This window comes from Lissotriton vulgaris, chromosome 1_1 (genome assembly GCF_964263255.1).
Source record: "Lissotriton vulgaris chromosome 1_1, aLisVul1.2, whole genome shotgun sequence".
NCBI lineage: Eukaryota > Metazoa > Chordata > Amphibia > Caudata > Salamandridae > Lissotriton > Lissotriton vulgaris.
In genome coordinates, this window is record NC_141685.1 from 995,917,697 (window position 1) to 995,941,791 (window position 24,095).

Below are 24,095 nucleotides of genomic sequence, written 5' to 3' on the forward strand. Positions count from 1 at the left end.
ACAAATGGCAGTATCTCACATCCCAGGCATAAGAAAATACTATTGGACACACAACTGGTGACTATTAATGACTGGGTGTTTGCATTACAGGACAAGCCCTCAATAAAGATCGACAGACATGCCATGAGAAGTAGAAGCAATACAGCATTACTAAACCGAAATAGACTCCCCACATCATTACCAGTCCACATCACCACAGAATTGGCAATATGGAGAGAAGCCACAAAATTCCTAGGCTGGAAGAACAGCTCACGAAAGAGACACCACTGTGGGACAGTGATGCCCTAGCTGACCTGGAATATCTTAAAAGGTTTCCAAAGATGGGATCGTATAGGAATAAAAAAATAAGGAGCTATATGGTTGGAGGTGGAGAAATGTTCACCCTAGACACATCTGTAGCGAGAGCATCACCTGGCGGACTCAGACTTTTAGATAAGCACAGCTTAAACATGCCTTGCACCCACAACACAAGGGGTACTATGATCCATGAATCCTCTCCACAGACTTCAGTTGGAGCCTCTATACGAAAAGGCAATATCACTAATATATAAAAAGATTATGAACTCCTCCACGGATACCTTGGGTAGATTGAAACTGGCATGGGAGACAAAGTAGGTGACTTGGAAGATGAGGGGCGGGAGGAAGCACTAAGACACCATGAGAAGTGGCAATAAGAGCTGGCTTTAGTCTAATCCACTGCATAATGTGTGCGGGTCTTACTACAGTCAGGTGGTGCAAAAACAGATGGGTAACACAGATTATCACAAATGCCTGAATGGTGGCTCCCAGGCAGGAGTCAAGCTGAAAGTAAGGCAATTTCTTGGACGAATATGTGCCTATTTGATGCAACTCACTGGGCAGCAAATAGACTGCTCCCAAAAGCTTTTGTACTAAACAGGAGGTGAAGATGGGATATCAAAGTGCTCAAAACTATGGATTGTCATGAGTTTGATAGTAGCCAAGTATAATATAGCCAGGTGTCGGGGAATGCAAGAGACACCCGACCTGGAAAAGTAGAAATGAGACATGGATTGGTTTATGATAGCCAAAAAGCAGGTACATGAAAGAAGAAGATACCTCATGAAATGGAAGGAAATATGGGGTGTGTGGCAAGCGTACATTAGAAAGCATGCAGCTGAAAAGTTTCAATTTGGGGGCAGGGGTGAGCCACAGGGGCACAAGACACTCCCATGGGAAGTTAAGTGTATGTATGTAAACCAAAATGTACATGGTTGATATCCACACTCCTAAACACTATGATGAGAGAGGTCACTTTGTTTTAAACTAATTAAAACACTTTTTTAAATCATCTCTCTGGTTCCCTTATTGGAATTTTGTTATTTTTATGTCCTTTTGTTTATTACATTTTACTCGGTGTGTCTAATTTGAGGGAGTCTGCTCTGTGTCATAGCTATCGGGAGTTTGAGCTCAGGTTAATTTGATGACTTTGAGGGTTCATCCTAACAAGGGTTGTGATTACTCCTTGAGGTGGGTAGTCACTCACCACAATTAATAATCACATTTTTTAGAGACTGCTTGCATTTATGTCAGCCACTGGCAAAACCTCCGGGCCACATTTCCCACTCTAGTTATGAACCACTGTGCAACTGTAGATAAGAGACCAGACCAGAGTTAAGCAAAATCAGTTTTGCTCCAGCTCCAACAGAAACAGAAACAAGCCAGACCAACCTGCAAGGAAAAGTTCCTGTCGAACAAGTTACTTACCTTCGGTAAAAGATATATCTATAAGAGACATTTATTAGTTCTAGATTCCTTACCTTAGAATTACCCCCGGGCATCAGAGTGGATCCGGAGAATTTTTCTTCAATAGTACCCCTGCGCGTCAGTAGGTGGCGTTGGTCAACTCCACGTCAGTCGTTGGTGTCGTGATTGCCGAAATGACGTCGCGGTATCTACTTTGAAGCCGCCTCTGCGCGAGGACATCAGTGCTTTACACAACATTCCATGCCAGAAGCGCAAAGCCATGCAAGACACTGACCACTGGTGCGCAAAATTAGGGCCCTGAAAGGGAGTCCCTTACTCTTAGAAGTCAGTTCGCAAAACGGGAGGATGGGTGGGCCGGTAAGGAATCTATAACTAATATATGTCTCTTACAGATATATATCGTTACTGAAGGTAAGTTCCTTGTTCATCTGAAAGAGGCTATTAATTATAGAATCCTTAACTTAGAATAGATACCCCAGCAATGCCAACCCCGGTGGTGGGTCTGCGTACTAGGTCCTGGAGAACTGAACAGCCAAAGAAGCCGTCTCTTCGGACTGGACTATCCAGGCAGTAATGGTTAGTGAACGTGAGCAGTGATGCCCACGTGGCTGCCTGGCAGAAGTCTCTGAGGGGGGACTCCACGTCCCAAAGCAGTAGTGGCTGCAGTCGCCCTGTTGGAATGGGTGCGCAGCCCTACCGGAGGCTCCTTTTTTGCCAAGGAGTAACAAATCTTAATGCAAAGGACGACCCATCAAGAGATGGTCCGTTCTTGCACTGCCGGACCTTTTTTGTTGCCCACATAGCCAACGAAGAGTTGATCGGCCACCCGGAATTTTGTGCGATCCAGATGAAATGATAACGCACGTTTTGGATCCAGATGGTGGAGTCTCTCCTATTCCTTGGAAGGATGTAGGGCGGGAAGAAGGAGGGCAAAGTCCTATGTAGAAAGAGGTAACCACTTTGGAAGGTCTAGTTCAAAGGACAACCTTGTCCGGATGAACAGAAAGGAAAGGAGGTTTAGAAGAAAGAGCCTGAAGCTCACTCACCCTGCGAGCAGAGGCGATGGCAACCAGAAAAGTAGTCTTTAAGGTCAAGTGTCTGAGAGGACAATTATATAGTGGCTCGAAAAGAGCACACATAAGGTAAGTTAAGACCAGATTCAAGTCCGACTAGGGCATTACGTAAGGAATGGGAGGAAAGAGGTGAGTAATGCCCTTAAGAAATCTATTTCCAATAAGGGACTTGAAATGAGAAGGCTGATCAGGAAGGCGAAGAAAGGCCAAAATGGCAGAAAGATAGCCTTTAAGGGTGCCCAGAACAGAGCCCTGCTGGGCCAAAGACAAAATGAAGAGGAGAACCTCTGAAAGAGGGGCAGAAAGGGGATCCACAGCCTTCGGTGTGCACCATGCCACAAATTTGTTCCATCTAGAAGCGTATACCGTTGTAGTGGAGGGACGCCTGGATGTCAAGATGACATTACAAACTTCGGGAGGAAGGGCAAAAGCTGCCAACTGTCGCCGCTCAATCATCCACACAAGGAGGTGGAGGCTGGACATGTTCGGGTGGAGGACCGTTCCCTGTTGCTGCGACAGAAGATCCTCCCGAAGAGGCAGTCTGATCGGAGGAACGATGGCCATGTTCAAGAGCTCAGGATACCAGACTCTTCGTGCCCAATCCAGAGTCACAAGAATGACTTGGGCCCGGTCGCACTTGATCTTCTTCAGCACTCTGGGCAGAAGTGGTATAGACGGAAAAGCGTACAGAAGACCGCAACTCCACTTGCAACAAAAAGCGTCGCAGAGCGGATGACGTCTTGGAAATTCCAATGTGCAGAACTGCTGACATTGCGCGTTCTCTTCTGTGGCGAAAAGATCTAACCAAGGCTCTCCCCACTGTTGAAAGGCACCACCTCCGACCCAATTCGTGAGCCATCATGCACCGGCGGCTGAGTTAGTCTGCCCTGGCGTTCAGGGAACCTGCCAGGTGTTGAACCACCAGGGACATGCCCTGATGTTCCAGCCACGTCCAGAGGCGGAGAGCCTCTTGATATAGGGTCCACAACCCCACCTCGCCATGTTTGTTGCAGTACCACATGGAGGTGTTGTTGTCTGTAAACACCTGCACTACTCTTCCTTTGACAGAAGGAAGGAATGCTTATAGTGCAAGACAAATCGCCTGGAGCTCCAGCAGGATGATGTGGAGCCCGAACTCCACCGAAGACCAAGGCCTCTGATCTCCACCTCTCCCATATGGCCGCCCCATTCCAGAATTGACGCATCTGTCACCACTGTGAAGTCTGGTTGGGGAAGGGAGAGGAATCTGCGGTTGACCCAATCCTGGTTCGATAGCCACCACTGCAATTGGTGTGCAGTGCCCTCCAAGATCTAGACTACACTGTAAAGATTCCCCTGATGCTGCGCCTACTGGAACTTCAGGTCCCACTGCAGAGCCCGCATATGCCACCTGGCATGATCCACCAGCAGGATGCAGGAGGCCATGAGGCCCAGCGGCCTCAAGGTCAATCTCACCAAAACCCGGGATAAAGGCTGAAACATTGGTATTGTAGCCCGAATATCCTGGACTCGCTGCTGCGGAGGATAAGCCTGAAACTGCGCTGTGTCCAGAACTGCTCCGATGAAAAGGAGCTTCTGAGAAGGAATCAGGTGCGACTTTGGCACGTTTATAGTGAACCCCAGCGAATGCAGAAGGTCCTCCGTAGTAAGGAGGTGGGAGACGACAGCCTGGGGCGCCCCGCCTTCAACAGCCAGTCGTCAAGATAGGGGAAGACTGGAACCCTTGATCTGTGCAGATGAGCTGGGACCGCCGCCATCACTTTCGTGAACACACGGAGGGGCGCTGGTAAGGCCAAAAGGGGAGCGCAGTAAACTGAAAATGCTTGAGACCCATAGTGAACATAGGTAATGCCTGTGGGCTGCAGGGCGGGATGTGGAAGTAAGCGTCATGTGGAATTAAGCCTCCAGTCTCCATGGTCGAGGGCAGACAGGACCTGAGCCAATGTCAACATTTTGAACTTCTGAAATGAAATGAAATGAAAATAGATTTATAAAGCGCATGGCTGCCCGAGAGCGTCCCAGCGCTGTGGAGGAAGCGGTTAACGTCCCTGAGATCCAAGATAGGATGCAGGCCTTTGTCCTCATTAGGCACCAGGAAGTAGTGGGAATAACAACCACAACCTACTCCCTTGGCCAAGAGAACCGTAACTTCCTGACAGAGAAGGGCCAAGTGATCCTCCGAAATGCAATGGAGTGTTGGTGGCATGGAAAGAGGGGTAGTCTCGAAGGGGAGGGAGAAGCCCCTTCGGACTATCTGCAAAACCCACCTGTCCGACGTGATGTTGTGCTAGTGAGGGAGGTGATGGGGGATCCTGCCACCCACTGGCAACTGGTGGCCCTGAAGAGTCAGACTAGGAAGGCTTTGAGGCTGCTGGAGAGGAGGCACTGGTGGACTGGCCTGCCCACTGGCCCCCAGACCCACGTTGTTGGTCCCACATCCCGGGCCGCGCAGAGGCTGGGTAGCTTGCGCCAGCCTTTGGCCCTGGGCAGAACGTGGTGGGGCACCCCTTCCGTAGCCAAGAAACGGGCGAAAGGTAGAATGCACAGGACGAGAGGTGGCAGCGAGGCCCAAGAATCTGGCCGTAGCTCTAGAATCCTTGAAGCGCTCTAGCGCACTGTCCACCTTGTCGCCAAACAGGCGACGGCAAACGAAGGGCATGTCCAAAAGAGTCGAATGGACATCCCCAGAAAATCCGGTGGATCTCAGCCAGGCGTAGCACCTTGAGCTACTAAAGTAGAAATCGTTCTACCCAGCAAGTTGGGGTGTCCAGCCCACATCGGATGACAAACTTTGCTGCGTCTCTCCCCTCTGTGGCTGCACCGGAGTGTGTGGCGCGGGTCTCTTCTGGGCATTGTGGCAGCACTTGCGCAACCGTTTCCCACACAGAGTGGGTGTAGCAGCCCAAGAGACATGCATTGTTCACCGACCGCAGTCCTAAGATGGTGGAAGAAAACATCATATTCCCATGATGGTTCAGCTTCTTGGATTCCCCATCTGGGAGAGCAGAAGAGAACGCGCCTTTGGATGTTGAGGCTTGGACCACCAAGCTCTCGGGGGAAGGGTATTGGGAGAGGAAAATTGGGTCAACCGGGCAGTGGCATCGGGCAATCATCCTATCCACAGGAGCCCCTGTGCTGGGCCTGGAACAAGTGCCCAGAAGGACGTCTGTGAGGGCACCATTGAACAGCAGCAGGGGCTCCAAAGAGGACGCTGCCAGCTGAAGCACCTCAGTCAGGAGATTAGTCCTGACTGCCACCGTAGGAAGCTCAAGGCCCAAGGCCTCAGCGGCCCTATGCAACACCACAACGTAGGAGGCTCGCTCCACAGTGGCCACAGAAGGGGGAGAAAGCATGCAAAGGTCTAGGGAGGTATCCAGACCACTGGCTTCACCAAACTTCTCTCTCCCGTCCGGCTCTTTAAGCTGGTCTGCCAAAGGGTCTACAGACCCCTCCCAGTCCTCCTCATCTGGCTGCCCCTTAGGGCATAGGGAACGCCAGGGTAGAACAGTGGTACGAAAGTACCGGTCGACCCTGGTATCGCATCGGTCGACGCTGGTCCGGCTCAGTGTCCACGTTGAGGGGGAGGCCGGGGACACAACAAGTGTCGGAAGTGACCGAGGCATCGTAAGAGGTATCGGTTCTGGAGGAGGTGTCGCAAGGTCAACTGGCATCGATCTGGATCCAGGCATGTATCCCTGGGGGTCCTGCAGCAGTGAGGCCGGAGCCACCTGCATCAAAGGCCTAGAGCCCCCAGCCAAGTCTGTGGGGCCCGTAGGCTGGCCGGTGGATGCAGGCTGCCCAAAGCTGGAGTGGAGAGCTTCGTAAAACTTCTAGAGTAAGAGACTCCCTTTCAGGGCCCTAGTTTTGTGCACCAGTTGTCAGTGTCTTGTATGGCTCTGCGCTTCTGGCGTGGAAAACCGTGTAAAGCACTGATGTCAGCGCGCAGCCAAGTAGATACCGCAACGTCATTCCTGCCATCACGACACCAACGACGAACGCAGAGTTGACTGACGCCACTTGCTGATGCGCAGGGGTACTGCTGAAGAAAAATTCTCCAGGTCCAGTCTGACGCCTGGGGATAATTATATGGTAAGGAATCTATAACTAATGGTCTCTTTCAGATACAGGAATCCAAGCACACCAAACCAGTTTTGGCCTACTTAGGCCTCGTCATTGAGGCAGTTCTTGAGAGACGCTTTTTGATTCGGGCACCCTACAAGATAGAGGACTACCCTTTCAGTAAGAACCACAGCAAGAGAAACAAACATTGACATAGCCAATGAGTCTCACTTTTGGGACCTTATAAGTATTTAGTTATGCAGCAAAATATCCTTGGTGCAACAAAATCAACTGTGGCATGGCTAAACACTTATAAGTTCCCAAAGGCGAGACCTATTGGCCATGCTAATGCTTTTTTATATTGATGCTGGCAGGGGTATGATGTGGATTATACCTATGAAAGTGGGTTGGGTTTGGGGTGGTCGGACCTAGGGTTAGTGTGGTTAGGATTGGAGCCTGGTTAATGTTACAACTGGGGTTTGTTTTAGGCTCAGGAAATTATGTAATATTAGGGTCAGAGTTTGTGTTAAGTTTAGGGTATAAGTAGATGTAAAGACAAGGTGATGTGTTGAGGCAGTAGTCAATTACAATATAAACTGGCCAAGTCAACTGGCTCCTTTGATGTAGTGGTATATTGACATGGCGGATCTCAGTGTAGTAACATACAGCAAAGTGCACCCCTTAGTGTTCTGCTTGGACGCTATTTATTTTCACCTACTCACTCTTGGCTGTTAGAGAATAGTAGAACACAAACAAATAACCAGTATTTTTTTCACTCAAAAATAAAAGGGTGGCAATGTTGCGCTCAAGTGACATTCACAACTCCTATTAATTTAATACACCACAAAGAAGCTGGAGTAAATGCATGAAATGGTTTCCTTCATAGCGCAGACTATCATTTGAAGCAAAAACTACAAAATTATCAGAGGTCCCGGAGTTGCATGTTAGCCACCACAAAGCACTCGGACGCATTGTCAAGGGCAATAAGTGGTATATCAATGCAATAACAATCCAATATAACACAAAAAGCATATAAAAAGTACCTCATCACAGTAGTCACACGCACAACTGATAGGGACTTCACTGTCGCAAACCTCGCAATCTCACCCAACGAGGACGTTAGAGACGAGGGCCAATCATTTTTGCGTTGCTTGCCTCAAGAGCAAGCGTTTTAATTCAAACCTCGATTTCGATTTTACAACGCCCTTCCACCCTTCTAGACATACAGACAAAACAGTACGAACAGGAGCAAAAGATGGCCTGTGAGGCTTCCACTCTACGTTCATCTTGAAAGAGTCTTTACTCAGGTTCATAATTACCTGTTTTGCTGAAGTAGTATTTTAATACCTATTAAGTATTGCTAAAGCCAGTAAAGGTTTCGAAATATTACGAAAAAACAAAAGGTAGTAAAAGTTGGAGAATAATAAAGACGCGCAACCGAACTTTTCTTTAAAAAAAAATTGTAATGTGAATAATTCTTTGAACGATAGATATAGCAGTTCCCTACTAAAGAACAGTGCACATCCATTACATTTAACAAGTCGTCAAACCAAAACCAAATGGCACGCGTAGGATAGAGGACATGTGGTATCTATGGCAACTGGTCTGAGACGCAGCTGTGTGGACTCGCTGCATCACGTCACAGGAGGAAATGAAACAAAGTACCAGAAGTTGTACTTTAAACAGAAAGCTTAGACATTTAGGAAGTGTGGAGCTTGGATGCAGACGGCGCACCCATCGTTTTGAAGCGCTGCATTTGTAGGCCTCGGCTGAAGGTACTCGGAGGAGTGGGAGGCATGTGGGATCTCTGTGCTAGGCTCTAGACGTACAAAGTTGTTCTATTAGGAGCTCGTTCACGCATGTTGGTGAAGCACTGCAGCTAGGTCTGGTTGCAGCTCTCTCGCTTGTATGTAAAGCACTGCAGCAGTTTATGATTTCAAAATACCTGGGGGGGGGGGGGGGGGGGGGGGGGGTCAGCCTGTGCACGCTCTCCCATTGTGAAGCAGTTTGTCTAGATCTGTATTCACAATTCGGAGCAGTTTGTGCCTAATGCTATCTGTACACAATCCTGTGTGAAACACTGCACAGACCTGGGTTCAGTGTGCTTTGTGCAGAAGTAACCTGTGCACGCATTCTTATGAGCCACTGGTTCTTTACTCAAAGTGGTTCATGCTTGAGTGCAGTCTTCACCTAGGTTTGAAGGAGTTGGTCCCTCTTTGTCGAAGGGGAGCAGTGCTTCCAACTTTTCCAGGGATCAGATAGAAATTTTTAAGGCCATGGAGGAGCATGGCAGAGAGAGCGCGCCCAGGGAGGATACAGGGGTGAGACTGCTCTCACGTGGGGCCCAAAGAGATTCTTAGAGTGTCTGCGGCTTGTCAGACGAGGAGTGCCCGATGCCCCTAATGTCAGGGCTGTTGGGATAATGCGAGCCGTGCCCTGGAGGCGAGTTGGTGAGACAGACCTGGGAGTCGCAAGTGTGAGGCTTGCAACATGCATAGAGTTACTTAGAGTGGCAGAGAGAGGGCCTTGACCCCCGGGACGAGCAAAAGCTAGCTCCTCTCAATGCAGGCTGCCCTTGCAATTAGGTAGAGGTGGGAGGCTCCATTGGGCTGCAAAGCAGGGGAACTGTAGGGAATCATTGGAGCTGCTACTAGGCTCAAACTGGAACGTAAACACAGCAAAGGAGCATAAGTGACAGCAGAAGGGATAACAACGAATGCTGGACTAGGAGTGCCCCTATAGCGCTTCTGGAGGCAGCGGGAAACCAGAGAGGCCATGAGGCACGCTATAGTAAAGAGAGGACGACCTCGGCATGTGACAGTGAATACCACCCTCGCACATTGCGATACGTGAGTGAAGCAAAAAGGTGAAAATGACTGGTAGCAGGGGTGACAAGGGCTTGTGGCAAAAAACTGGACAGATACGCCTTTCCTAAAATGGCAAATAAGGGTGCGACAGTGGACAAAGATGGCCTCACTCTAAAAGACATTATGGGGGTGGGAAAAGTGAAAGTAGGCTTTCATTGTGTGGAAAGATATTTAGAGAAGAAGCGCGAGCAAAAAGAGGACGCGAGTGGTGCGCGCGCGCAATGGGAAAAGTGCAAGTAGGCTTTCAGAGGCGGTCTAGACCCGGACAGGGCGGAGCGAGTGGGCGCACGGCTACAAAAGTGAAAGCAGCTGCAGCGTCCACACTCTTAATGACCCGTGAAAGACAGATGGCAGCTGCGCGCTCGCTGAACGCAAGCGCTAGGCCAGGCCAGGCAAAGCAGTAGGGTAGCACTTAGAAAACACACCTACTAAATGTCTTGCAGAGCAGTGCATGCGCTAGCTCAGCGAGACCTAAAAAACATTCATAAGAGAAATAGAACAAAGCAGAGAAAAGAAAATCTCTGTATGCACTCTGGATCAAGTAAAACCTACTGCGCAAATGTATACCTCGTTTTCTGGTGGGGGGACTAATCTTCGGGGACACTGAGCAAGCTGAGGCAGAGACACAGAGCGAGATGAGGAAGGACCACAACAGAGACCATCCATACTCTGTTTTGCCAATCTTCTCTTATTTGTTCTTCAGCGTGCTCCTATACAATTCCCTCTACTGCACTTGAGCATATTCTTATATATTGTCGAGTTCAGAAAAAATGAAATGGGATATGGCAACACATTCAAAAATGTTTCTTACCTTTAATTTTACTCTAGTGTTGGTGGCTTACATCAAAGCTAATGTTTTAAACTATAATCCACAGTGGCTACTGGTGGGGTAGTAGGTAACATCTTACTCCTTCAGGTAGATATTGCAAAAAAGACAAGCAGGATCTAACATTTGTTTGCAGAGTGCCTAAATGCGGGAATCTATCATTTTGTTTAAGTCCATCATCTATAGACAGCTTTGTACCTACTCCTGTATTTGGACTTTCGTTTGATGATACAAAATGGTTACCATCTCAAAGTTAGAGGTCGTCACGGCTGTGGTTAATCTCTGGTAGATGTTTCTCCCTAGCCTGTGGGCAGCAAGAAAGGACAGTTCATCCAGGGCTTTGTATCTCTCAGACTAAGTCTATCTAGAGGTCAGGATCGCATGAGGACACAGCAGGCTTTGCATGTCTTTGTAGTTCGGCAGTAACTGGATGTGTCCAACGGGTGTGCAGGGTTGCCGTGTCCCAACATGCCACAAAGGGAGGCTAAAGGTAGAAAGAAGCAGCCGGGAATGGACATATTTTAATGGCGACCACAGAATGCTTCACTCCTGAAACAGGATTCCAAAACAAGAGGGAGGGAAGGAAGGAAGGGCAGCACAGAAATTAATAATACATCTGGCACTCAGGAGAAAGTACAAATCCTTGTCAATCGACACATACGTAATTGAGTTTTATTATTACACAGCACACCTGACCCACTTATTTGACTGGCAGGGGATGAAAGGCTCAAGCAGTCATGATGACGTAGCAAATTAAAGGTTATACACATCACACAGACTTGTGAATTAAACAGAAGACCATTTTCTCAGGACACACACGTTTTTTTCCAGCAGTTAAGATAAACAGCAGACAGATTAGCCGTGTCATAAAGGTAAACGTTAACAGTACACACGGGCAGCAGGTATCATTAAGCACAGCCCAGCAGGTAGCAAAGTTACCCTAAGCCACATTTTCAGGTGACTAAGTGTTAGCCGTGAAAGTAATCTTTGGGGAGGAGAGTAATCCTCAAGAGTACACAGTCAGGCAGCAATCACTCATAAATCTGCACTTTCACCTAACGAAGAAGCATCCAAAGAAATGCACCTTCTGGCATCAGAGTTGTTCACAAGAGTTATCGGAGGCAGCAGCCTTACCATAAAAACCACAAACATGTAGCAGAGCTACCCTGAACGTACACATTTAGACAGCATATGTATTCCTAGCAATGCACCTTCATCAAGCAGAGTCACTTGATTGAGCAGAAGTGAGATGGCAAATAATACATATTTGTGCAACAGAGCATTATGCTAGATAATACCTTAAAGCAGCATAATATCCACTAGCAAAACACATTCAGGCTGCAGAGGTAATCTAGAAACTCTGTTAAACCGCAAAGTTATCCCTCAGATTCAACATTCTTTCAGTCCTCAGCCCTAGGTGACACATCTAAACAGCTGACTGAATTGAGACCGACTTCCAAGAAGCGATGTGCCAAAGGAACTATTGTGATACTAGATCATAACAAAAGATAAAGTTGAGGACACTTCTATTTCAATTCTGTTATGACAGCACATAAGAAAGGAGGAGGAACAATTAGAGGACGGCAGGAGCAAGCCTTAGACACTGTCCCATTCACTCTGCTCAGATCTTTCTTGCCTAGATCTACCAGCCAGTCTTCCTCGCCCGGTGTCATCTCGCTTTCTCTGCTGCACTAGATTTTCCGATGCATGTCAAAAGGGAGCTGGGAGTACCAGGATAAAAGATAGGGTAAGTGATCCAAACACGTGTCTCCCCGTGCCAGGGGAACAGATCCCGTCTGGTGCGGTTCCCCACATTCTCTTTGTGGCATAATCCCTCTCTACCATGCTACTACACCCACCCCACCCACAGATTTCTTGGTGAGCAGGTCGGAGAGAGTGCAAAGACACTATTATGCTTTTCAAATTCCACATTGCAACAAACAGTATAGCAAGTCTTATTAGCTTGAGGTCTCGCATCATGGTCTGGCTTGGAGTTATTCACTAGATACCCCCAATAGAGCCCTAAACTCCTCCGCCAACCTTTCTACCCTGGGTAAAGTCTGAACGGGGTCCCATGTATACACTATGAGATCATCTGCATAAAGCGCTAGCTTGTGGTGTAGTACGGGGAGTGAAAGGGACTACCTGCAGCGTCCCTTCTTTTTAGCAATGGTTCAATGTATACATCAAAGAGAAAGGATAGGGGACAGGGGACAACCCCATCTCATCCCCCTACATACTCCAAAGGCAGAATTATTGAATATTACAATGAATTTAGTAATTTCAAGAAATTCATGAATTTCACCTAGGTAATAACATTTTCACCCAGTTCTCCTTTTTATGTAGATGTACAGTTTATACATATGTGCAGTCACTCAAAATATTTCCAAAATACGTCTGAGGGAACATGTCATGCCTGCCTGTTCAGAGTTTCTGCGCATAATTCTAATTCATATTACGAGCTTCCGAAAAGCAATGCTTGCATCCCTCTCTTTTTAAAGACAGAGTGTGCAAGCTTGCCATTTCTGAGCTCTTCATGCTTGCTACCTGTGAAGCCATCTTTACGAGGGTAAATGAGCAGATTATCCCAGATTTCGGGCATTGTGTTTAGCGTTGTTCCTCTAAGTGGGGTAGGGAGGAGCAGGGCAGTGCTTCGTCCTTTTAGGCAAGAGCATAAGTTATCCTTGTGAGGAGAATTAGTAATGCTGTCCTGTAAGCAGAGTATGGGAGAAGAAAGGAATAAGATGTAACAGTCTTCGTAAGTGAGGCAAAGAGAAGGATGGTGTAGCTTCTTACTTAGAAATGGGGCAGAGAAGGTAAAAGTTCCTATGGTGGAGAGGTGGAAGGTCTATCATTAAACTACAAGTGGGGAAAAGACAGCAAAGATGTTTCCTATCAAGTGAGGTGAAGAGAAGAGAGCCTTGTTCTTAAAATCAAACACGAGTTAGAGATGGGTGTTAATGAGAATCAAAAAAATACTGAACAATGAAAAAAGAAAATACGTTGAATAATGTAAATGACGCAGGGAAAATACGTGTTGGCCTGTTTCCGATGCCTAATGCTGGTGTCTACACAGCCAGGAGTGAACACAATTGCTTTGCAAGAATTGAAGTGAAACCAATGAGGTTGCTTAATACATAATAAATAAGTTCAAAAAACGTATTTATTACGTATTAAGCAACCTCCTTTGTTTCACCTCAATTCGGGCAAAGCAAATGTGCTCTCCCCGACAGAACCACTGTAGCTTTTCATATAGATACCCAGGTTCTGAGGGACACAGTGTCACCCTATTGTGGTTACACTTTACACAGCCAGGAGGACGCACTCGCTGACTTGGATCGCTAAGGATAGACAGAAGTGTACAAGAGTCAACGGGCAGATTTAACAAAATGTGAAACACTCCCCACTAAAGGCACCAAATTATTGGAGTGATTCAGAGAGTGCCTGTAGGGCCGCTGGGGGCGGATTACCTTGTCAGTAGGCCTCAGGAAGTGTTCTCTTGAACTGAAATGCCTGCAGTACACACCCTTCCGCCTCTAGGAGCGTGCATGGCCCCTCAGATCCTCCACGTGTTGACAGGAATGGCGAAATGCAACACCAGTCGCGGCTGGGTATGGTGCCCATGAGGCACCTGCTTCCATCCCGCAGCAGCAGGGGAGGCGGCACCGACACCTCCTGAGCAAAGCGCGCGTTTGTTTGGAGAAGGCAGCGTCAGTGCGAGGATGACGTCACTGCAGAAATAAATTCCTGTTTGCGTATGCATGAGTGAAAAGATCCTTAATTGGACTCCATTGCGCCACGGAGAAGGCCTTCTGAATAAAAATACAGCCTTCTCCTTGGTGATTAGGCGCCCATTCTATAAAGCACAGTTGCTCAAACTCTTTTAATGTGGAGCAATTTTCTCAAGAAGCCCAGGACATGAGCCTACTTGTTTTCATTTTCAGCATTAGTAAACCGGTTGTGACTGAGAATTAATGTTGAACGCACCCACCAACTGGGTCACAGCATTTTGTTGACCCAAATGCAATCATGGACCATGGCAAGAGATCCTTGCTACAGGAGAAAGCGGTCTTATGCTGATCACAGCAGATCTTATATGTTTACAACTTTATCAACATAGTGAAAGATTACACTGTCACAAACGGTATAATTATGTATGGAATTAATTTACTACTATATTAGATCACATATATTAAACTAGAAACGCAGTTAATGGTTTGTCGATAATAACCATAAGTGCAGGGATACTGCACACATAGTTTGTCTCCGTTCGGTCTCTGTTCTCATGTTAGTTTCTTCCCTAGATCAATTCCCTAGTACTGGAAATGTTTACTTCATCATGCTTTCCTTTCATTTGCCTTACCTTACTTATTCTTTCTCCTATCAACTCCTATCTGTACTATCATTGTTCTGTGGCTCCGCGTACCTTTTATACCTCTATAAAATTGACTAACCGTATACTGTTGCTGTGTAGCCTGCATATGCATGCATATTAAAAAAAATAAAGATTACATGGACACAAAATAAGCCGGAGTACTCTAGCATTGAAGCGTTCAACAGCTCTCTGAAGGCCCTCTCTTAGAACAGAGGCAAGGTGGCCCTACGCTCTCTGACATGCATTTTCAGACCATTAACATTCTCAACAGAAAAGAAAGCAATGTCAAGTCTTGAGAATACTGGATGTAACTCTTGGTTCTCATTATATGTCACATAAGAGCTTGTATCTGCTACACATGTACAAGCGGAAAAAGTCAACAACAGCAATTCTCAATGTTTTTTATTCACACTCAAATTACTTTTGGATAGTGTTCCTATTCAAACTGTTCTGTTTGCCGATCCTGAAAGTACTGGAGCTTTGGGTTCTCTCTTGATGTCTCTACCAGCTAAAGGCACAATTCCTCAATATAGCTCCTGCATATCCTGCCACCCAGGAAACAGTTGGCTCCTCTGCTTTGATTCAGGGATTAGGTGTGCCAGGGCACTCCTGATTCGACATCTACTGCCCTTAGTAGTGAAGTGCATGCTTCCCAGGAGAAACAAGCATAGCCCCCTATAAATACACACAACTTGGTACTGTATAACATTGTGACTGTGGGAGGGGCCATCCAGCCTCTCTCCAAGGCTCATGCTCTGGGCAGTTGCTAATGAAAGGACACTGCACCACCTCATGCCATGTCAATTTTAATTCTTGCCTGTTAATACAACACATATTGAAGCCGTATTTCCAATCCTTTCTAAAAACATTCCACAGTCACCACAACCACCCAGAGAATAAAAACAGGAGGGTCCTTACCTTGTCCAGGAAGCACAGCTTCTCCCGGGTCTTCCCATCCAGAATCTCCACCTCAAAAAAAACAACAGCCTTTTTAGCTTTTTTGGCCACTTTGGGTGGCGCCCGCTTCACAGCAGCCCCGTTGGGACTTTTCTTTCCCGGCTGGTTCATTTCGGTGGCCACCATATTAATATCCATGTCTGCTCTGTCTGGGGGAGCTTCAGGCTGGGGAGAAGCGTCTTGGCTTTGGTGTCTGAGCTTTCAGCTTGTTTCAAGCAAAGAGCCCCGTGGAGCTGTGGGGCATACAGGAGCTAGATGCCTCCACTGGCTCGTTACCAGCTCACACCCCAGCTGCTCCTCGTTTACGGCTGGGCAGCTGCTGGCACGGGTTATTGGTCTGCTTGAAATAAGCTGAAAAGCAGCGAGTGCCCCGGGAGCCTTCAGGGGCACAGGGCGCACCGCTGCATTGCTATGAGGTGGCTGCTTCTCTCTCAGCTCCCTTCCCTCGGAGGTGTAACTCGAGAGGCCGCAGAAAGAGGCAGCTAAATATAAATCCTTGCCCACCCGGGTGCACCTCGCACCGGTTCGCATCTGCTGAGACCACCCTCCCCAGACTGGCTCGTGGCGGAGCATCTTCCGCTGGAGAACTGCTACTGGGGTGCTTAACTGCGCGGCTGAGCGCTGGGTAGAGGGCACAGGCCGCAGACCAGGGCATGGCTCCCGTGGGCGGAGAGATTACACCTGAATGGAAACAGCTGGGGCGGTAATGCCACGGCTGTCAGGAACATGTCCCCAAACACGACAGCTTGTATCCCAGGGATTGCTCGGGAATCGTGTACCACCTGACCCGCCGTAAATCACAGGTTAATATTAGAAGGTCGTATGGCCCAGTAGAACCCACTAGCCTTGAACGCACCCCTCCCCGCATCATGCCCCATATACTTCTACTGAAAGCCAGGGTTCGCCCTAGACTCCATAATGGACAAGTTATACCTCCCAAAATGATTATTGGGCAAGTGCAGAGGGCTCTCTTGGGTCCAGTCCACACAACAGACTGTCCCGTCCCAAGGCAGTGGTCTCAGCTTTGGGGCCACGTCCGTGCGTAACAAGACCTGCCTTGCCAATCAGGTAGGAATGTAAGGTAATAAATACTCCACAGACCCACTCAAAAGGAGGACCACCCACGAACCTTCGAGCAGTAACCCGAAGACAGACGAGTTATGTATGTGCTTGAACAGTGTGCTGCAAAAGTACCACGTACCAAAAAAGCCATACATAAAACGCTCAGAGTGGTGGCTTTGCTGGTTTTAGAGAGATCAATGGTTCTAGTATCTAGTATGCTTGCAGATTCCCTTCCGGTTCATCGTAGGAGAACAGACAACTTTTTTTTCATATATTGGGGGGGTCCTCTCTTCTGAGCTGAAAGTCTTATCAGTCTGAAGTAGTTTCAACTGAGCGGTCAAACAATGAATGGTTAATTAATCTGACCTCTTTACTAAATGGCCCACACTAAGAAGCTTGCACAGCTGCCAAACAGGCTAAATCTGTTGCGTGGTTTAAAATAAGACTTTACCTTCGAGAACCTAGCAATACATATTTCACATACAGTTAATTTCACCACTGCAAAATGTAAACATTTTTTTTTTTAAAGTCTCACAAAAATTGTATTAGTCATACGTAGAACTTATGGGTTCCTCGCGCAAACACAGTATTTGTATCTGTATGTTGGTCCCACAGGTCAGGTTTCCTTACCAAAAATTACAGCGGTCAAACGTACAGCGAATAATTCCTTGATATTACCACATACAAATATGTGCTAATACTTTTGAATCCCAAGACCAAGAAGGCCAAGCACTCTCCTTCAGAAGGGATCATCCAACACCAAACAAATGTATACAACATTGTGATTATGCTGAACAATTTTTTCAATAACGATTTTCTCATCCAAACTCCAACACACAAACCTATTTTAAATATTATGAACAACGTCACACACAACCAATATACTTAAGAATACCTAGATCTGGCCTTTCAACAGGCCGCCTCCAACAGAGCTCTATAGCCAACAAGGATACCATGCACCACAGTTCCAATTTCACCTACAATATTCATGCAACACACACCAGGCCGAACACCAGACAAACATATGCACAACACTGCACCAAAGTTGATTTCTGACGGTGTTTGGCAGCTGACTCCACCATGTTGGTCACACAGAGAGGATATAATTTATTTAACACATCTAGCGGATTGGTTTTCATCAGGCTCACTGGCCGCTGCATACGCAAGTTCCTTTGTATATTTGGACCCTCTGTGTAATTACTTAGGATTTGTCTCACACAGTTGACATTATTGACTCACTCTACCACCTGATAATTGGACTTCTTGTTATCCCATCTGGTATCAAGAGATATTATTTTGTGGCTTCTCCTGATGAAAGCACTCCTTGTGCCGAAACTCGCGTAGATACCATCTAGTTTCTAGCCACTTATTTTTGACTAAGACGAATGTTTCTCCGATCTATCCATTGTTTCTGAGTTGAACCTAGCTTTTTAATTATTGATAACCATACGAAGTAGACTGATCAGCTACTGTAAAATTAATCATACATATCAACTTTTCTGGCTATTGTCAATTTGTAGGTCATGTATATATATTTATATCTTCAGTTACTAGAATGATTGCATGAATGTTCTGACTGGGGTAAGCATGTGGATTGATTTATATTTCATATTTATTACACTACTTCATTAAAGTATATTTGTACTTTCTTAGGTCTTGTTCCTTCAGTTTATTATGAACTATTGTCAGTTCTTGATTGTATTTTGAGTTGCCTTAGGTCTTTGCAATTACAACACTGCATCAAATACATATAGTTGGCAAACTGCTGCTAAATCTAGGGCACTGTCCCATGCAATACCAAAACATACCACACAAACATACAGAAAAAACTAACAAAGATAACTCACCCTCACCAGCACAACACATCACAAGACACCACCTGGAATGTGACGCATGTATAACAACATTAGCAAATCCAACAGGTCTTGCCTATGCAAATCTATTGGCTCCGTCATTTTTTTTTCAATCCATGGTGTACATAAGTGTGTCTGCTGTGCAGCATGGCTGAAAGTAACTACCCTGTCCTGTTTAATTGCTTGTTGCTTCTAGCCCTCTGCCAGTCCCCCGTTGCTCGCCCCTGCAGTCCTACAAGAAAAGACAAAGCCAGTAGATATAACATTTTCAGTCATGTTGCACAGCAGAGCGGCTGAAAGTATAAAAAAAAAAAAAAATACTTTTTGTGTTGGTTTTGAAAATAGCTAAACAGCTTTGTCATTTACAATTCCAATAGTTTTAACTTTCGCAAATGTGACACCTATAGCATTTGTAAAGCAATATGTGTTGTATTTACGTGACTTAGATGTATTTATATTACAAAAAACAATGGCTTTTATTTTTTTAAAATAATTAATACTTAAATAAAAGTTCTTGTAATTTATAATGGCAATAGCTTAAACTTGTGTTAAATAACCTTTGTAAAGATTATGTTCAGTGTATTTTATTGTGAAGAAAATCCAAGAACAGAAGTGATATATTAACATCCTTTTGTGATATTTGTAATGAAGCTTGAAACATTGAGAGAACATATTTGAACCAGTTGTTGAATGGTTGCACAGATTGATGTTGTGGTGGCGACGAGTGATGTTGTGGTGGCGACGAGTGATGTTGTGGTGGCGACGAGTGATGCTGTGGTAGCGACGAGTGATGCTGTGGTGGCGACGAGTGATGCTGTGGTGGCGACGAGTGATGCTGTGGTACCGCATAGTGATGCTGTGGTGGTGCTGAGTGATGCTGTGGTGGTGCTGAGTGATGCTGTAGTGGTGCGACAGACAGATAGAGGGCGATAGATAGAGGGAGGGAGGGCGCTAGATAGAGTGAGGGAGGGCGCTAGATAGAGTGAGGGAGGGAGGGCGATAGAGTGAGTGAGGGAGGGCGATAGAGTGAGTGAGGGAGGGCGATAGATAGAGTGAGGGAGGGCGATAGATAGAGTGAGGGAGGGCAATAGATAGAGTGAGGGAGGGCGATAGATAGAGTGAGGGAGGGCGATAGATAGAGTGAGGGAGGGCGATAGATAGAGTGAGGGAGGGCGCTAGATAGAGTGAGGGAGGGCGCTAGATAGAGTGAGGGAGGGCGCTAGATAGAGTGAGGGAGGGCGCTAGATAGAGTGAGGGAGGGAGGGCGATAGAGTGAGGGAGGGCGCTAGATAGAGTGAGGGAGGGAGGGCGATAGAGTGAGGGAGGGCGCTAGATAGAGTGAGGGAGGGAGGGCGATAGATAGAGTGAGGGAGGGAGGGCGATAGAGTGAGGGAGGGCGATAGATAGAGTGAGGGAGGGCGCTAGATAGAGTGAGGGAGGGCGCTAGATAGAGTGAGGGAGGGCGCTAGATAGAGTGAGGGAGGGCGCTAGATAGAGTGAGGGAGGGCGCTAGATAGAGTGAGGGAGGGCGCTAGATAGAGTGAGGGAGGGCGCTAGATAGAGTGAGGGAGGGCGCTAGATAGAGTGAGGGAGGGCGCTAGATAGAGTGAGGGAGGGCGCTAGATAGAGTGAGGGAGGGCGCTAGATAGAGTGAGGGAGGGAGGGCGATAGATAGAGTGAGGGAGGGAGGGCGCTAGATAGAGTGAGGGAGGGAGGGCGATAGATAGAGTGAGGGAGGGAGGGCGATAGAGTGAGGGAGGGAGGGCGATAGATAGAGTGAGGGAGGGAGGGAGATAAAGTGAGGGAGGGCGATAGATAGATAGAGGGAGGGAGATAAAGTGAGGGAGGGCGATAGATAGATAGAGGGAGGGAGATAAAGTGAGGGAGGGCGATAGATAGATAGAGTGAGGGAGGGCGATAGATAGAGTGAGGGAGGGAGGGCGATAGAGTGAGGGAGGGAGGGCGATAGATAGAGTGAGGGAGGGCGCTAGATAGAGTGAGGGAGGGAGGGCGCTAGATAGAGTGAGGGAGGGAGGGCGATAGATAGAGTGAGGGAGGGAGGGCGATAGAGTGAGGGAGGGAGGGCGATAGATAGAGTGAGGGAGGGAGGGAGATAAAGTGAGGGAGGGCGATAGATAGATAGAGGGAGGGAGATAAAGTGAGGGAGGGCGATAGATAGATAGAGGGAGGGAGATAAAGTGAGGGAGGGCGATAGATAGATAGAGTGAGGGAGGGCGATAGATAGAGTGAGGGAGGGAGGGCGATAGAGTGAGGGAGGGAGGGCGATAGATAGAGTGAGGGAGGGAGGGCGATAGATAGAGTGAGGGAGGGAGGGCGATAGATAGAGTGAGGGAGGGCGCTAGATAGAGTGAGGGAGGGCGCTAGATAGAGTGAGGGAGGGCGCTAGATAGAGTGAGGGAGGGCGCTAGATAGAGTGAGGGAGGGAGGGCGCTAGATAGAGTGAGGGAGGGAGGGCGATAGAGTGAGGGAGGGAGGGCGATAGATAGAGTGAGGGAGGGAGGGCGATAGATAGAGTGAGGGAGGGAGGGCGATAGAGTGAGGGAGGGAGGGCGATAGATAGAGTGAGGGAGGGAGGGTGATAGATAGAGTGAGGGAGGGAGGGCGATAGATAGAGTGAGGGAGGGAGGGCGATAGATAGAGTGAGGGAGGGAGGGCGATAGATAGAGTGAGGGAGGGCGCTAGATAGAGTGAGGGAGGGCGCTAGATAGAGTGAGGGAGGGCGCTAGATAGAGTGAGGGAGGGAGGGTGATAGAGTGAGGGAGGGCGCTAGATAGAGTGAGGGAGGGAGGGCGATAGAGTGAGGGAGGGCGATAGATAGAGTGAGGGAGGGAGGGCGATAGATAGAGTGAGGGAGGGAGGGCGATAGATAGAGTGAGGGAGGGAGGGCGATAGATAGAGTGAGTGAGGGAGGGCGCTAGATAGAGTGAGGGAGGGCGCTAGATAGAGTGAGGGAGGGAGGGCGATAGAGTGAGGGAGGGCGATAGATAGAGTGAGGGAGGGCGCTAGATAGAGTGAGGGAGGGCGCTAGATAGAGTGAGGGAGGGCGCTAGATAGAGTGAGGGAGGGCGCTAGATAGAGTGAGGGAGGGCGCTAGATAGAGTGAGGGAGGGCGCTAGATAGAGTGAGGGAGGGAGGGCGCTAGATAGAGTGAGGGAGGGAGGGCGATAGAGTGAGGGAGGGAGGGCGATAGATAGAGTGAGGGAGGGAGGGTGATAGATAGAGTGAGGGAGGGAGGGCGATAGATAGAGTGAGGGAGGGAGGGCGATAGATAGAGTGAGGGAGGGAGGGCGATAGATAGAGTGAGGGAGGGCGCTAGATAGAGTGAGGGAGGGCGCTAGATAGAGTGAGGGAGGGCGCTAGATAGAGTGAGGGAGGGAGGGTGATAGAGTGAGGGAGGGCGCTAGATAGAGTGAGGGAGGGAGGGCGATAGAGTGAGGGAGGGCGCTAGATAGAGTGAGGGAGGGAGGGCGATAGATAGAGTGAGGGAGGGAGGGCGATAGATAGAGTGAGGGAGGGAGGGCGATAGATAGAGTGAGGGAGGGAGGGCGATAGAGTGAGGGAGGGAGATAGATAGAGTGAGGGAGGGAGATAGATAGAGTGAGGGAGGGCGATAGATAGAGTGAGGGAGGGCGCTAGATAGAGTGAGGGAGGGCGCTAGATAGAGTGAGGGAGGGCGCTAGATAGAGTGAGGGAGGGCGCTAGATAGAGTGAGGGAGGGCGCTAGATAGAGTGAGGGAGGGCGCTAGATAGAGTGAGGGAGGGCGCTAGATAGAGTGAGGGAGGGAGGGCGATAGAGTGAGGGAGGGAGGGAGGGCGATAGATAGAGTGAGGGAGGGCGATAGAGTGAGGGAGGGCGATAGATAGAGTGAGGGAGGGCGCTAGATAGAGTGAGGGAGGGCGCTAGATAGAGTGAGGGAGGGGGCTAGATAGAGTGAGGGAGGGCGATAGATAGAGTGAGGGAGGGCGATAGATAGAGTGAGGGAGGGCGCTAGATAGAGTGAGGGAGGGCGCTAGATAGAGTGAGGGAGGGCGCTAGATAGAGTGAGGGAGGGCGCTAGATAGAGTGTGGGAGGGCGCTAGATAGATTGAAGGGAGGGCGATAGATAGAGTGTGGGAGGGCGCTAGATAGATTGAAGGGAGGACGCTAGATAGAGTGAGGGAGGGCCCTAGAAAGAGTGAGGGAGGGCGCTAGATAGAGTGAGGGAGGGAGGGCGATAGAGTGAGGGAGGGAGGGCGCTAGATAGATTGAAGGGAGGACGCTAGATAGAGTGAGGGAGGGCCCTAGAAAGAGTGAGGGAGGGCGCTAGATAGAGTGAGGGAGGGAGGGCGATAGAGTGAGGGAGGGAGGGCGATAGATAGAGTGAGGGAGGGCGCTAGATAGAGTGAGGGAGGGCGCTAGATAGAGTGAGGGAGGGCGCTAGATAGAGTGAGGGAGGGCGCTAGATAGAGTGAGGGAGGGCGCTAGATAGAGTGAGGGAGGGAGGGCGATAGAGTGAGGGAGGGCGCTAGATAGAGTGAGGGAGGGAGGGCGATAGAGTGAGGGAGGGCGCTAGATAGAGTGAGGGAGGGCGCTAGATAGAGTGAGGGAGGGCGCTAGATAGAGTGAGGGAGGGAGGGCGATAGAGTGAGGGAGGGCGCTAGATAGAGTGAGGGAGGGAGGGCGATAGATAGATAGAGGGAGGGCGATAGAGTGAGGGAGGGAGGGCGATAGATAGATAGAGGGAGGGAGATAAAGTGAGGGAGGGCGATAGATAGATAGAGGGAGGGAGATAAAGTGAGGGAGGGCGATAGATAGATAGAGGGAGGGAGATAAAGTGAGGGAGGGCGATAGATAGAGTGTGGGAGGGCGCTAGATAGATTGAAGGGAGGGCGATAGATAGAGTGTGGGAGGGCGCTAGATAGATTGAAGGGAGGACGCTAGATAGAGTGAGGGAGGGCCCTAGAAAGAGTGAGGGAGGGCGCTAGATAGAGTGAGGGAGGGAGGGCAATAGAGTGAGGGAGGGAGGGCGATAGAGTGAGGGAGGGAGGGCGCTAGATAGATTGAAGGGAGGACGCTAGATAGAGTGAGGGAGGGCCCTAGAAAGAGTGAGGGAGGGCGCTAGATAGAGTGAGGGAGGGAGGGCGATAGAGTGAGGGAGGGAGGGCGCTAGATAGAGTGAGGGAGGGAGGGCGCTAGATAGAGTGAGGGAGGGCGCTAGATAGAGTGAGGGAGGGCGCTAGATAGAGTGAGGGAGGGCGCTAGATAGAGTGAGGGAGGGCGCTAGATAGAGTGAGGGA

At 48.6% G+C, this 24,095-nt stretch overlaps 1 protein-coding gene across 4 annotated transcripts in view; it reads right to left on the reverse strand.

Moving 5' to 3' along the window:
• TECR (trans-2,3-enoyl-CoA reductase) overlaps positions 1-24,095 on the reverse strand; it is a 286,254-nt gene that overhangs the window by 122,441 nt on the left and 139,718 nt on the right. For 3 of the 4 annotated variants that reach the window (XM_086960913.1, XM_086960903.1, XM_086960922.1), the window contains exon 2: positions 15,844-15,894. In XM_086960913.1, coding sequence (XP_086817039.1) covers positions 15,844-15,894 — 51 coding nt within the window. Of the gene's footprint in view, positions 1-15,843; positions 16,330-24,095 lie in introns of those variants that run through there. The other variant, XM_086960894.1, reaches the window with a different exon arrangement.